The sequence below is a fragment of the Stenella coeruleoalba genome (assembly GCF_951394435.1).
Source record: "Stenella coeruleoalba genome assembly, chromosome: 7".
In the NCBI taxonomy this organism is placed as follows: Eukaryota; Metazoa; Chordata; class Mammalia; order Artiodactyla; family Delphinidae; genus Stenella; species Stenella coeruleoalba.
Genome location: NC_137153.1, coordinates 55,431,976 through 55,445,169, shown reverse-complemented (window position 1 = coordinate 55,445,169; position 13,194 = coordinate 55,431,976). Strand labels below are relative to the sequence as shown.

Sequence of the window (13,194 nt, the reverse complement as noted above, 5' to 3'; positions counted from 1 at the left end):
CAGCATGAAACCAAAAATGTCAAAAGAGGCAGAATTTATGAATGTGCTGATCATGGGGAAATTCTTAAAAATACAGGACACTCAGGCCATTGTATTTTTGTATAGAAACGTAACTTTTACGTGTTCCTCATGTTGTATTGTTTTTACTTTTCTTATAAAACTAATGAACCCATGACCTTATATCATGAAATACGCATGGCAACAAGGATAAGCGATATACATGCTCTTTTGGGTTATTTATTCTGTTTATGGAATATATTTTAAAACAATACCCATTACCAGAGATCTCCATCTTCATACCACAATATTATTTTCAATGATGATTCATAAAGCAAACACTTTTCATGTCATTTTATTAAATTTCTCTTGCTTCTGCTTTCAAAATCTTTTCTCCTTTGCATTCTGCCTCTCACGTCAGAGCTATCAGCCTCACCGCATAACCTTGACCAGTTCACAAAGTCATCACAGACTTTGGAACCTTTTCTAATTTGAGATTTCATCTTCTACAATTAAAAAATTTTTTTGAAAACCACCTTTTCCTCAGTGTACACACCAGGGAAACTTTTTGAGCGAAGTTGAGACAAGCGTTTAAAAGCCAAATCCCTGACGACATTAACCCAGCCAGAGGGTTGTCTGCCATCCCTGGAGGATCAGAGCACCCCGCAGAGCACGCACTGCAGCTGGCTGAAACCCACTGCCGACTTACTTAGAAGAGGCTTCTGGCTAATGATAAAACAGTCCGATAAAAGGTGGATGTGCAGCCCATCAGCTGGATGTTTGTTTTACATCTTTTCAGCATCTGGCTTTTTGGCCCTTTCGTTCATCCAGTCATCGGTTCAACAAACATTTATGAAGTGTACACTCTTTGCCAGATGCTATACTAGGCACTGGGGAATAGAAAGATGAATACGTTCCCTTTCCTCAAAAGTCACATAATCCTATGTGAATGCAGGGAGGCGGAGGAAAATAGCGGGAGCATAAGCAACCAGCCCGAACGGGATGTGCAGTACCCTTCCAGGTCAAGGTGGGGTGGGAGGTGACTTATACACCATGAGGCAGAGGGGTTAAAAGAGGCTTTCCTGAAGAAGTGGCCGGTGAGCTGGGCCTTCAAGGATGTCTTGGAAGTTTCTGGATGGACAGAGAGGTGAAGGGCATTGCTCCCAGAGTGAACAACGTGATCAAAGGCCTGAGCAGAGGAGGCATCTGTGGGCCCAGGGAAGGGCAGATTGTCCACTGCAGCTAAAGCACCAGCCCACAGCAGGCCGGCAAGGAACGTGGCTGAGAAGCTCAATGCAGGTCAGACTGTGAGGGCTCTGAAGGACATTCTCAGGAGTCTTACTTTATCTTTGGGTGTTGAGAATTTCCTGCAAGTTTTCTGTGTAGGTCAAACTTCAAAATAACAAGCTGATTTTTTTTAACTTTTCTTGCAGTTGTTTTGTCATACAGTTGGCACAGAATTCCATATAGTGTTAGGGGGGAATCATCTGAGGGTCTGTCCCTTAAATCAGGTCCTATCTGCAAAGTGACAACTCAGCTCTGTTATTTTTTAATTTTATTTATTTTTTTTGCGGTATGCGGGCCTCTCACTGTTGCGGCCTCTTCCGCTGCGGAGCACAGGCTCCAGACGCTCAGGCTCAGCGGCCATGGCTCACGGGCCTAGCTGCTCCGCGGCATGTGGGATCTTCCCAGACCGGAGCACGAACCCGTGTCCCCTGCGTCGGCAGGCGGACTCTCAACCACTGCGCCACCAGGGAAGCCCTCAGCTCTGTTATTTTAAGTGAGTGGTCACACTCTATAGCACATTACAATGTCACCCTTAAAATAAAACCAATTATTTTCATCCGCTCCTTAATTTGAAAGAGAGAAAAAATTAACCTGCATTTTACCTTATTGCCACATTCAGTAAGATGCTTAAATCTGAATGCTGTTCATATCCACCTACCTGTTTATATTGGGAGCATTTATTCAAATTGGATGGACACCCATACACCTTATAAGATACTCCACGTAACCACTGGCTCTAACAGAGGCTGCTCTGGGTCCCAGGTTTTCCCCTCCATGTTTATTTTACTCCCATTGGAAATGATGGAGGGGCATTCATTGGAGAGATGGTTCTCAATCCTAGTTGCATAGAATTACCTGGGAGGTTTAAAAAAAGAATGTTTTTTAATTTAAAAAATTAATGTCTGGGACATATATCCCAGAGTTTAATGGATCTGAGATGGGGCCCAGGACTCAGGACTTTTCAAAAGCTCCCAGGTGGTTTTAAAGTGCAGCAGGGGCTTCCCTGGTGGCACAGTGGTTAAGAATCCACCTGCCAATGCAGAGGACACGGGTTCAAGCCCTGGTCCGGGAGGATCCCACTTGCCGCGGAACAACTAAGCCCGTGCACCACAACTACTGAGTCTGCGCTCTAGAGCCCGCGAGCCACAACTACTGAAGCCCGCGTGCCTAGAGTCCGTGCTCTGCAACGAGAAGCCACTGCAGTGAGAAGCCCGCCCATCACAACAAAGAGTAGCCCCCGCTCTCCGCAACTAGAGAAAGCCCGCGCGCAGTAACGAAGACCCAACAACAGCCAAAAATAATTAATTAAATAAATTTTTAGAAATAAATCAAGTGCATCAGGATTGGGACCACCGAATAAGAGGGTGACAGCTGGGCCACAGCAGCGTTCTGACTCTCCTCAGGAGCACTGTACCACCATCCTCACCTTGACTCTGGGTACCCATCCCCCTTGCAGTTCTGACTCCAGCCAACTGATCACAGACCCCCATGAGTTCGGAGAGCCCACTGCTGCAGCACGAGAAGCTCCTACAGCACAAACGCTCAGCCTTTGTATACCCAGGCCTAATTTCTCAGCAAGCACAAGGGCAGCAGATTCAAGAAAAGGGACTATTCTTGAAGAAAGCAGAGCACTCCTTAGAGTTTTAAAATAAAATCCCTCCACCCGCAGAACAGAGTAGTCATGGTTGGTAGATTAGCTAGGGTTAGATTTTTTTTTTCTTTTCCCTCTTTCTTAGCATTTGTGCCTATGCCTCCTTTTTTCATTTTTTAAAAAATTTTTTATACAGTTTTTAAAGGTTACTTTCCATTTAGTCATCACAAAATATTGGCTATATTCCCTTTGTTGTATAATACATCCTGAGCCCATCTTACATCCAGTAGTTTGTATCTCCCACTTCCTCACCCATATATTGCCCCTCCCCCCCTCAACTGGTAACCACTAGTTTGTTCCCTATATCTGTGATTCCGCTTCTTTTTTGTTACATTCACTAGTTTGTTGTAATTTTTAGATTCCACATGTAAGTGATTTCATACAGTATTTGTCTTTCTAGCTAGAGTTAGATGGACTAAAAAATGACAGGACACCCAAAGGCATAGTGGCTTAGATAAGAGAGAGAAGTGTTTTCCTCTTATACACACACAGGCCATCCAGGGCCGGTATGTTGGCTTCACCCCCAGGAAGATAGGCTGCTTCCCTCCTTTTGCCTGTCGCCATCCAAGGCGGAAGGTTAAATTTTAGACATCGTGTTCAAATTCCAGCCAGCAAGGACGAGGCGGGAAGGGGAAAATGCCACATTTTCTTTTTGTGGGTTTTTCCTTGAAGTTGCACACAACATTCTACGTATATCCTTTTGCCCAGCACTTAGTCACGCGGCACCTTCAAGGGAGGTCAGCAAATATAGTCTGTATGCCAAAAGGTCTTATGCCCAGCTAAAAACGGAGGGCTGCTTTGCCTACCGCAAGGGAGGAACAGAGTCCTGGAATGACAGCCTCCTGCCCCGCCTCGGGCAACTGGATGATAACTATTAAATTACTTGTAAATGGTGTGTTTGATTGGGGTCCTGCTGAAAACCACTAACATGAGGTGATTTTTCTTGTATCCCAAATTTCCATGGGTCTTGCTCTCACCGCCCTAAAAAAACACCAGTCCTACAAGAAACGTGTTCCAGGGAGTCCTTCGGAAAACCAAGCCTCAAATCTACCGCCCCTCCAATAGGGTAGAGTGGATGTTTACACTTAGAGAGAGAGGAAGTGCTGCCTTCTCTGCAGGTTAATTCCTCCAGATCTACACTGGTGGCAGCAGCTCCCTCTTGCTCATTCTGGAAGCAGCACAGATTATTTTCACTGGGTCATAAATATGTTTAGCCCTCTATTATATAACCTTTTAAACCAGTTGTCTTGGGTGACTGCAAATCATAGTTTAGAACCAACTTTTTTTTTTTAACATCTTTATTGGAGTACAGTTGCTCTACAATGGTGTGTTAGTTTCTGCTCCACAACAAAGTGAATCAGCTATACGTATACATATATCCCCATAGCTCCTCCCTCTTGCGTCTCCCTCCCACTCTCCCTATCCCACCCCTCTAGGTGGTCACAAAGCACCGAGCTGATCTCCCTGTGCTATGCGGCTGCTTCCCACTAGCTATCTATTTTACATTTGGTAGTGTATATATGTCCATGCCACTCTCTCACTTCGTCCCAGCTTCCCCTTCCCCCTCTCTGTGTCCTCAAATCTGTTCTCTACATCTGCATCTTTATTCCTGTCCTGCCCCTAGGTAGAACCAACTTTCTAAGATTTAAAGGCCCGTGAAATTCCTGGGTGCTCTAGCTACATATTTGAGATTAAGAGCAGAGGGTGTAGAACTTGCTACAAAATTCATTTGAAGGAGAGGAAGCAAAATCCTTTGGGCTGGTTCCTGGGTATTCTTCCTTTTCTATTTTTTTTTTTTTTTTTTGGTTCTTTTTTCGCTCTTGAGTCAAACCAAGGCTAAGGTAAGAATTAGCAGTCAAATGTGCTACTGTCCTATGCAGGGTCTGCTTTCTCTTCCTTCTCCAGTGTTCCAGGACCTGCGGAGGGGGCATCCAGAAGCGCGAGGTTCTTTGCAAACAGCGCATGGCTGATGGCAGCTTCTTGGAGCTTCCAGAGACCTTCTGTTCGGCCCCCAAACTGGCCTCCCAGCAAGCCTGCAAGAAAGATGACTGTCCCAGCGAGTGGCTGCTGTCTGACTGGACGGAGGTAGGTATGCTTCTCAGAAGGAGATAACAAAAGAGGCAGAAGGAGGAGAAGGCGCCCAAGCTTATAGATACAGAAGGCGAGAGGAGAACAAAATAATCCTCCTAACACTGTGGAACAGAGTTTTGTTTTCTTAATTTTTATTGGAGCATAGTTGATGTACACTTTTGTGTTAGTTTCAGGTGTGCAGCAAAGTGAATCAGTTCTGCATGGAACAGAGTTTCTGTAAGCGCTGATATACCATATCGTGTAACTAGATTTTAACTAGGCTGCAGGGATGCGCGTTAAGCAGCCAGCCCTCACTCAACAGTCAGAAGCAGGGAATTATAAACGGGCCCTTCGCGGAACAAAACCAGGCCTCATTCATTCGTACTGTTCGGGCCCGGGATTCTACTCAGAACACCAGGTTCTTCCGCTACCTTCGCTCCCACCTCCTTGACCCCCCCCTGCCTCTCCTACTCCCAGATGTTTCTAGTCTCTCCTCAGGAAAGGCAAAGCCTCTCTAGTTTTTCTCTTCCAAGTTACTGGAGAATGAGGCACATGATTTATTAGGAAAAGAAGGCCAAGGAAATCCTGCCTCTTTCCTGTCAGTTTTCTGGCTCCAGAACATCAACAGCTTCCCAGCCAGAGAAGTTGATTTCCCCCGTCGCCCTGCATCTGGGGAGATGGCTGCATCGGCATTGCCGTTCCTGACTTGCCTCGTAAGTTAGGGATAGATCCCCAACTAACCGACTTCTCTAAATCATTCCTACTTGAACACTAGCACGAACTAATTCATGGATACCCAGCTGCAACTTGTTTTCAGCCTCTCCTCCTTCTTTGACTTGCCTGCAACTCCCCCAGCTTCATGGGCCTATGTGTCTTTCATAGAGAAATCCCCCTGGCAAGCAGATACAGCCAAGAACAGAAGGACGAGGCCTGAAGTGAACATCTCTGTGTCCCAGGCAGAGTCGAGCCCCTCTCCTTCCTTGCATAGAAGCATTAAATACATCACAGAGGGGAAAGCTGCCTCTGAAAATTAAGATGCCATGTCTTTCAACCTACATTCTGAGAATTCTTGCCCTGTGTTTTGTCAGCCCGTGTAGAGGTCCATCAGACGGTACCTGCAAAGGGCACTGAAATTGAGAGGTAACTGACACACCATAGATTTGGTAATTTGGCAGTAAAATTGCCTTCTGATGGTAGCTCCCCGCAAATGGCTGAGAACAGAAGGGGCAATGATTGTTATTTCATCTTTTAGAAATAATTTTGTTTCGGAAGGATAAAAGATTAAATGTGTGGAATGAGCATATCTGTATGGGCATGTGTGAACATGTCAGTGACAAATTTTCCATGGATTGTTGATTTGGGGTGTGGTATCATATATGAAAAATCCTTAACAAAACTAGCAGTGCAGACGAGGGCACTGATGTATTTGCCAAGTAAGTGACTCTAGATGAAGACTTCCTCCCAGGGGCGTAGTGTAAAAGGCACTGCTCTTCTAAGTCTGTCGGTGATAGTCTTCCATGAGTGGGATGCTGAGAAAGGGACTTGTGTGTATGAGAATTGTCCTCCCAACTTCCCGGAGTTTGTGGCCTCTGAGCATATGGAACACAGAGAAAATCTGAAGGAGGGACCCTGTGATTAGGCACTAAGGAAAGGAGACTGCTGCATTGCAATCCCATGGGTCCCATTACGTAAAGGAGACCTTTAGAACAGTATCACGTGTAGTTAAGAGTTCAGACTCAAAGACAGGCAAACTTAGGTTCGAATCCTGACTCTGCCACTTACTAGCTGTATAACCTGGGCTAGTTACTTAACCCTTCTAGGCCTCAGTTTGCTTAGCTAAATATTGGAGATGATAATAGTGTTCACTAACACGGTTATTGGGACGCTTAAAAATTAAATGATGCACATGAAGTACTTTGTGTCTAGTAAAAGTTAACCCTTAACTATTGTTATGATTTTCTTCCATCCCTCCTCATTGTCGGGAAAAGGAGAGGAAATAAAAGAAAGCACTTGACTGGCTGGATCCAGGATCATGACCAAGGCCTCCCACAAGCTTTGCTGGTCTTCCTAGGAGGTGGAAGTTACATTTGGGGAACTAGGTAGAGTTAGCCCTTATCCAGGGAATGTTACTAGGTTCTGCATTATCTGGGCTGATGAATGGAAATTCCAAACATTGAGAAGGGGCTGGGAATGGTGGGATTTTAGCCCCGATTCACCGGTGTTAAACTCAAGCTGATGCCATACAAAAGTGCTCCTGGGGGTGTTCACAGGGTTTCCAGTTGCCCCTATCGTCCCAACAACCCTTCCCTTGGCCCTTCTGTCTGGGATGAGACGTGCATTCCACACACTCCCACAGGACTCCCCTTGGAGAAAGGAAAACCTGGATGATCTATGGGTGTTTTTCATCCTCAACTATCTGGGCGCAATCTCATGGTTACTGCACAGGATCCCTCAGAGACAGAATTAAGCCAACGTTTTAAACCCTTCAAATAAAATTACTTTCAGATCCTATTCCGAAGAAAGGCCTCTCAAAAGACCTTACTTCTTTTCTTTAAAAGAAACACTTGCATCTCTTGAAAGAGTTGGCTATTCATTATTTTTAAGTCATATTTTTACGGAAATTCCTCCCTCACAAAAATATAAGAGAAATTAAACTCAATTTTCGAGCTAGAAGGAACTTAGGAGATCCTATAACCTAGTTGTTCTTTTAAACATTAAAGCCACAAGACCCTTTTTTCCATTGAAATGTTATTGTGAAGCCAGAAATCTAAAACAGAACAAATCAGAGCTGTTTTGGTTGAAGTAGGGGGTAGGTTGGGTAGGGGTCCCGGATCTCCAAGTGGTTGGGTCTCCAGACCACCTGAGAAGCCCCTAAATCACTTGTTCAACATAGTTAAAGAACACAGTTTGAAAATCCCTGCTCGAATATAGTTTCCCTGTTTTAGAGATGTGGAAATTGAGAGAAGTTTAGAAATTGAGAATTTTAGAGAAAGAACTAGACTTGACCAAAATCCTAAACTCATCTTCTGACACACAGTCCATTTTTCCATTTTTCTACTTGGCAGCACTAAAATGACCAGGCTTTTAAAATTTCCAGGCTCTTTACCCCCATCCCACCTGGTCCCTGGATTCGGTGCTGTCATTTACAATAAAATAAGGGATAGGTGGAATTTGGAATCCACGATCATCAGGGAACAAAAGCAACGGGCTTGATTCTCATCCCCGTTTTTTGCGTCTTAAATGTCTTTCAGGGTGGTGGATATCACAGTGCCTTGCATAGAATAGTTCATTTCCATGGGCTAGCATATAAAACTTAGATACATGAGATAATATTTTTTGGTTTCTACTGTCAGTTTTCAAGTTAACGTGGCATGCTGCCATGACCCTAGTTCAGGCCGTTATCATCTCAAGCCTGGACTACCGTGGCAGCCTTCTTAACTGACATCCCTGTCTGCCATTCATCATCTCCTACTCCCATCCCTCCCAGACACTGTTGCCAGATTTACCTTCTCAAAATACCTCTTTCATCATTTCACTCTTCCCTTTAATGGCTCCTCATTGCCTTATGGACCAAGTCCAAACCTTCTGTCTGAAAATTAAAAGTCTCCAACATCTGGCCCCAAACCACCTCTTGAGCTCCTGACACTCTCCACTTGGCCCCTCTGTTCAGTCAGACTGGTTTAGGTCTGCCCCCAGGCCTGCCTTGGCCTTGTGCACTGAACTCTTCTACCTTGATTCTGGTTATTTCCCTGGCTCCCATGCTTATCCCCGGCTCTCTATACCCATCCAGACTCCAACGATCTTCCAGATTAGACCAGGAAATCACTAGTATACCATAAGCATTCACCAATTGTTAGCATTAATATTTTCATACTTCAGTTGACTTTTAGTTTTATATTTTTACTAAATTCTTTTATTACTATATAATTCTTTAAACAGCTTTATTGAAGTATAATTTATATACTCTAAAATTCAACTTAGCATAATGTCTTCAATGTTTATCCATCTTGTAGCACATTATCAGAACATTCCTTTTTAGGGTCAATAAAATATTCCATGATACAGATATACCACATTTCATTTATCCATTCACCAACTGAGGGATATTTGAGTTGTTTCCACTTTTGCCTATTAAGAATCATGTTGCTATGAACCTTAGCATACAAGTCTTTATATGGATGTATGTTTTCATTTCTATTGGGTAAGACACCTAGGACTGAAATTGCTGGGTCATATGATAAATGTATGCTTAACTTTTTAAAAAAATATCAAACTTGCTTTCTAAAAGGGCTGTGCTATTTTACATTCCCACCAGCAATACAGGAAGGCTCTAATTTTTCTACATCCTCACTTATAATAATAATACTTATTGTTGTCCATCTTTTTGATTATGGGAATTTTAGTGAATGTAAAGTGGTATTTCATTGGGGTTTTGATTTCTATGTTCCCTAATATACTATTTCATTTTAACAATGCATTTGGATTTCTTCCCATTATTTGATGACATCCCCTTGAGGTTAGGAACCATCTTGCACATTTTGTCCCATAGCATTTAGCGCCCCACCTCAAACAAAGTAAATGCATAAGAATTATCTGATACTTGACATTAAAGTATTATAATTTATTTGTAAAGGAAGGAGATAGGAATTAGCATTAACTGAATGTCATTTCTATGTGTGAAATTTTAAAATATATTATCTCATTTAATTCCCAGCCTTGCAAAATAAGTATAAGAAGTGGTAACAGACTCAGAGAGTTTAAGTGACTTGCCAACTACTGAAATACTGAGTTGGACTCTGTGACTCTCTAACTCTAAATCCCAGGCTACAAAAGTAAAAACAGGGAGCCCAGTGGGAGGGAGGGCCCCCACCAGCCGAAGCTGCGACCGTCCTTGGGACCACGGGCCAGTTTTTTCAATGAGTAACTTAAAGACAAAATGGAAAAACAAGGAGGTTTCTGCCTGAGATCATGTTGATGTGAAACCAGGGATGGCCACCCTGGGCCAGTTCCCTAAAACCTGGACCTCGAAGGCCACCTTTATTCAAACAAAGAAAGGATTTTGCCATTTGGAGGTCAACATGTTAGAGCCATGTGGCTGACAGGGTCTTGGTGCTCTGGCCTGATGTCATGGCTGAGCCTCCAAGGTGGGAGAGCAGAGTTCAGGACATTGGACCACCAGAGACCTCCCAGACCCACGTAATAGCAATTGGTGAGAGCTCTCCCAGAGATCTCTGTCTCAACGCTAAGACCCAGCTCCACCCAATGGCCAGCAAGCTTCAGTGCTGGACACCCCATGCCAAACAACTAGCAAGACAGGAACACAATCCCACCCATTAGCACAGAGGCTGCCTAAAATCATACTACGTTCACAGACACTCCAAAACACACCACCAGACGTGGCCCTGCCCAACAGAAGGACAAGATCCAGCCTCATTCACCAGAACACAGGCACCAGTCCCCTCCACCAGGAAGCCTACACAACCCACTGAACCAACCTCACCCACTGGAAGCAGACACCAAAAACAACACGAAATACGAACATGCAGCCTGTGAATAGCAGACCCCAAATACAGTGAGTTAAACAAAATGAGAAGACAGAGAAATAAGCAGATGAAGGAGCAAGGTAAAAACCCACGAGACGAAACAAATGAAGAGGAAATAGGCAGTCTACCTGAAAAACAATTCAGAGTAATGATAGTAAAGATGATCCAAAATCTTGAAAGTAGAATGGAGAAAATACAAGAAACGTTTAACAAGGACCTAGAAAAACTAAAGAGCAAACAAACAATGATGAACAACACAATAAATGAAATTAAAAATTCTCTAGAAGGAATCAATAGCATAATAACTGAGGCAGAAGAACGGATAAGTAACCTGGATGATAAAATAGTGGAACTACCTACTGCAGAGCAGAAAAAAGAAAAAAGAATGAAAATTGAGGACAGTTTCAGAGACCTCTGGGACATTAAATGCACCAACATTCAAATTAAAGGGGTCCCAGAAGAGGAAGAGAAAAAGAAATCGTCTGAGAAAATATTTGAAGAGATTATAGTTGAAAACTTCCCTAACATGGGAAAGGAAATAGCCAATCAAGTCCAGGAAGCACAGAGAGTCCCATACAGGATAAATCTAAGGAGAAACACTCCAAGACACACATTAGTCAAACTATCAAAAATTGAATACAAAGAAAAAATATTAAAAGCAGCAGGGAAAAGCAACAAATAACATACAAGGGAATCCCCATAAGGTTAACAGCTGATCTTTCAGCAGAAACTCTACAAACCAGAAGGGAGTGGCAGGACGTATTTAAAGTGATGAAAGGGAAAAACCTACAACCAAGATTATTCTACCCAGCAAGGATCTCATACAGATTCAAGAGAGAAATTAAAACCTTCACAAACAAGCACAAGTTAAGATAATTCAGACCACCAAACCAGCTTTACAACAAATGCTAAAGGAACTTCTCTAGGCAGGAAACACAAGAGAAGGAAAAAACCTACAAAAACAAACCCAAAACAATTAAGAAAATGGTAATAGGAACATACGTATCAATAACTACCTTAAATGTAAATGGATTAAATGCTCCATCCAAAAGACACAGACTGGCTGAATGGATACAAAAACAGCACCCGTATATATGCTGTCTACAAGAGACCCACTTCAGACCTAGAGACACATACAGACTGAAAGTAAGGGGATGGAAAAAGATATTCCATGCAGATGGAAAGCACAAGAAAGCTGGAGTAGCAATTCTCATATCAGACAAAATAGACTTTAAAATAAAGACTATTACAAGAGACAAGGAAGGACATGACAGTGATCAAGGGATCAATCCAAGAAGAACATAGAACAATTGTAAATATGTATGCACCCAAGAAAGGAGGACCTCAATACATAAGGCAAATGCTAACAGCCATAAAAGGGAAAATCGACAGTAACACAATCATATTAGGGGACTTTAATACCCCACTTTCACCAATGGAGAGATCATCCAAAATGAAAAAAAATAAGGAAACACAGCTTTAAATCACACATTAAACAAGATGGACTTAATTGATATTTATAGGACATTCCATCCAAAAACAACAGAATACACTTTCTTCTCAAGTGCACATGGAACATTCTCCAGGATAGATCATATCTTGGTTCACAAATCAAGCCTCAGTAAATTTAAGAAAATTGAAATCATATCAAGTATCTTTTCTGACCAGAATGCTGAGACTAGATATCAATCACAGGGAAAAAAACTATAAAAAATACAAACACATGGTAGGTAAACAATATGCTACTAAGTAACCAAGAGATCACTGAAGAAATCGGAGGAAATCAAAAAGTACATAGAAACAAATGACAATGAAAACATGACGACCCAAAACCAATGGAATGCAGCAAAAGCAGTTCTAAGAGGGAAGTTTATAGCTATACAATCCTACCTCAAGAAACAAGAAGAATCTCAAATAAACAACCTAACCTTACACCTAAAGCGATTAGAGAAAGAAGAACAAAAACACCCCAAAGTTAGCAGAAGGAAAGAAATCATAAAGATCAGATCAGAAAGAAATGAAAAAGAAATGAAGGAAACAGTAGCAAATATCAGTAAAACTAAAAGCAAGTTCTTTGAGAAGATAAACCATTAGCCAGACTCATCAAGAAAAAAACAAAAGGGAGAAGACAGAAATCAACAGAATTAGAAATGAAAAAGGAGAAGTAACAACTGACACTGCAGAAATACAAAGGATCATGAGACATTACTACAAGCAGCAATATGCCAGTAAAATGGACAACCTGGAAAAAATGGACAAATCATAGAGAAGCACAACCTTCCGAGACTGAACCAGAAAGAAATAGAAAATATAAACAGACCAATCACAAGCACTGAAATTGAAACTGTGATTAAAAATCTTCCAACAAACAAGACCCTAGGACCAGATGGCTTCACAGGCGAATTCTATCAAACATGTAGAGAAGAGCTAACACCTATCCTTCTCAAACTCTTCCAGAATATAGCAGAGGGAGGAACACTCCCAAACTCATTCTATGAGGCCACCATCAACCTGAAACCAAAACCAGACAAAGATGTCACAAAGAAAGTACTACATGCCAGTATCACTGATGAACATAGATGCAAAAATCCTCAACAAAATACTAGCAAACAATCCAACAGCACATTAAAAGAATCATACACCATG

The 13,194-nt window shown here is 42.4% G+C and overlaps 1 protein-coding gene across 1 annotated transcript in view; it reads left to right on the top strand.

Moving 5' to 3' along the window:
- The window catches only part of ADAMTSL1 (ADAMTS like 1), a 468,040-nt gene that overhangs the window by 281,090 nt on the left and 173,756 nt on the right, over positions 1–13,194 (top strand). The window contains exon 17 of the mRNA XM_079927992.1: positions 4,841–5,020. Coding sequence (XP_079784118.1) covers positions 4,841–5,020 — 180 coding nt within the window. The remainder of the gene's footprint in view (positions 1–4,840; positions 5,021–13,194) is intronic.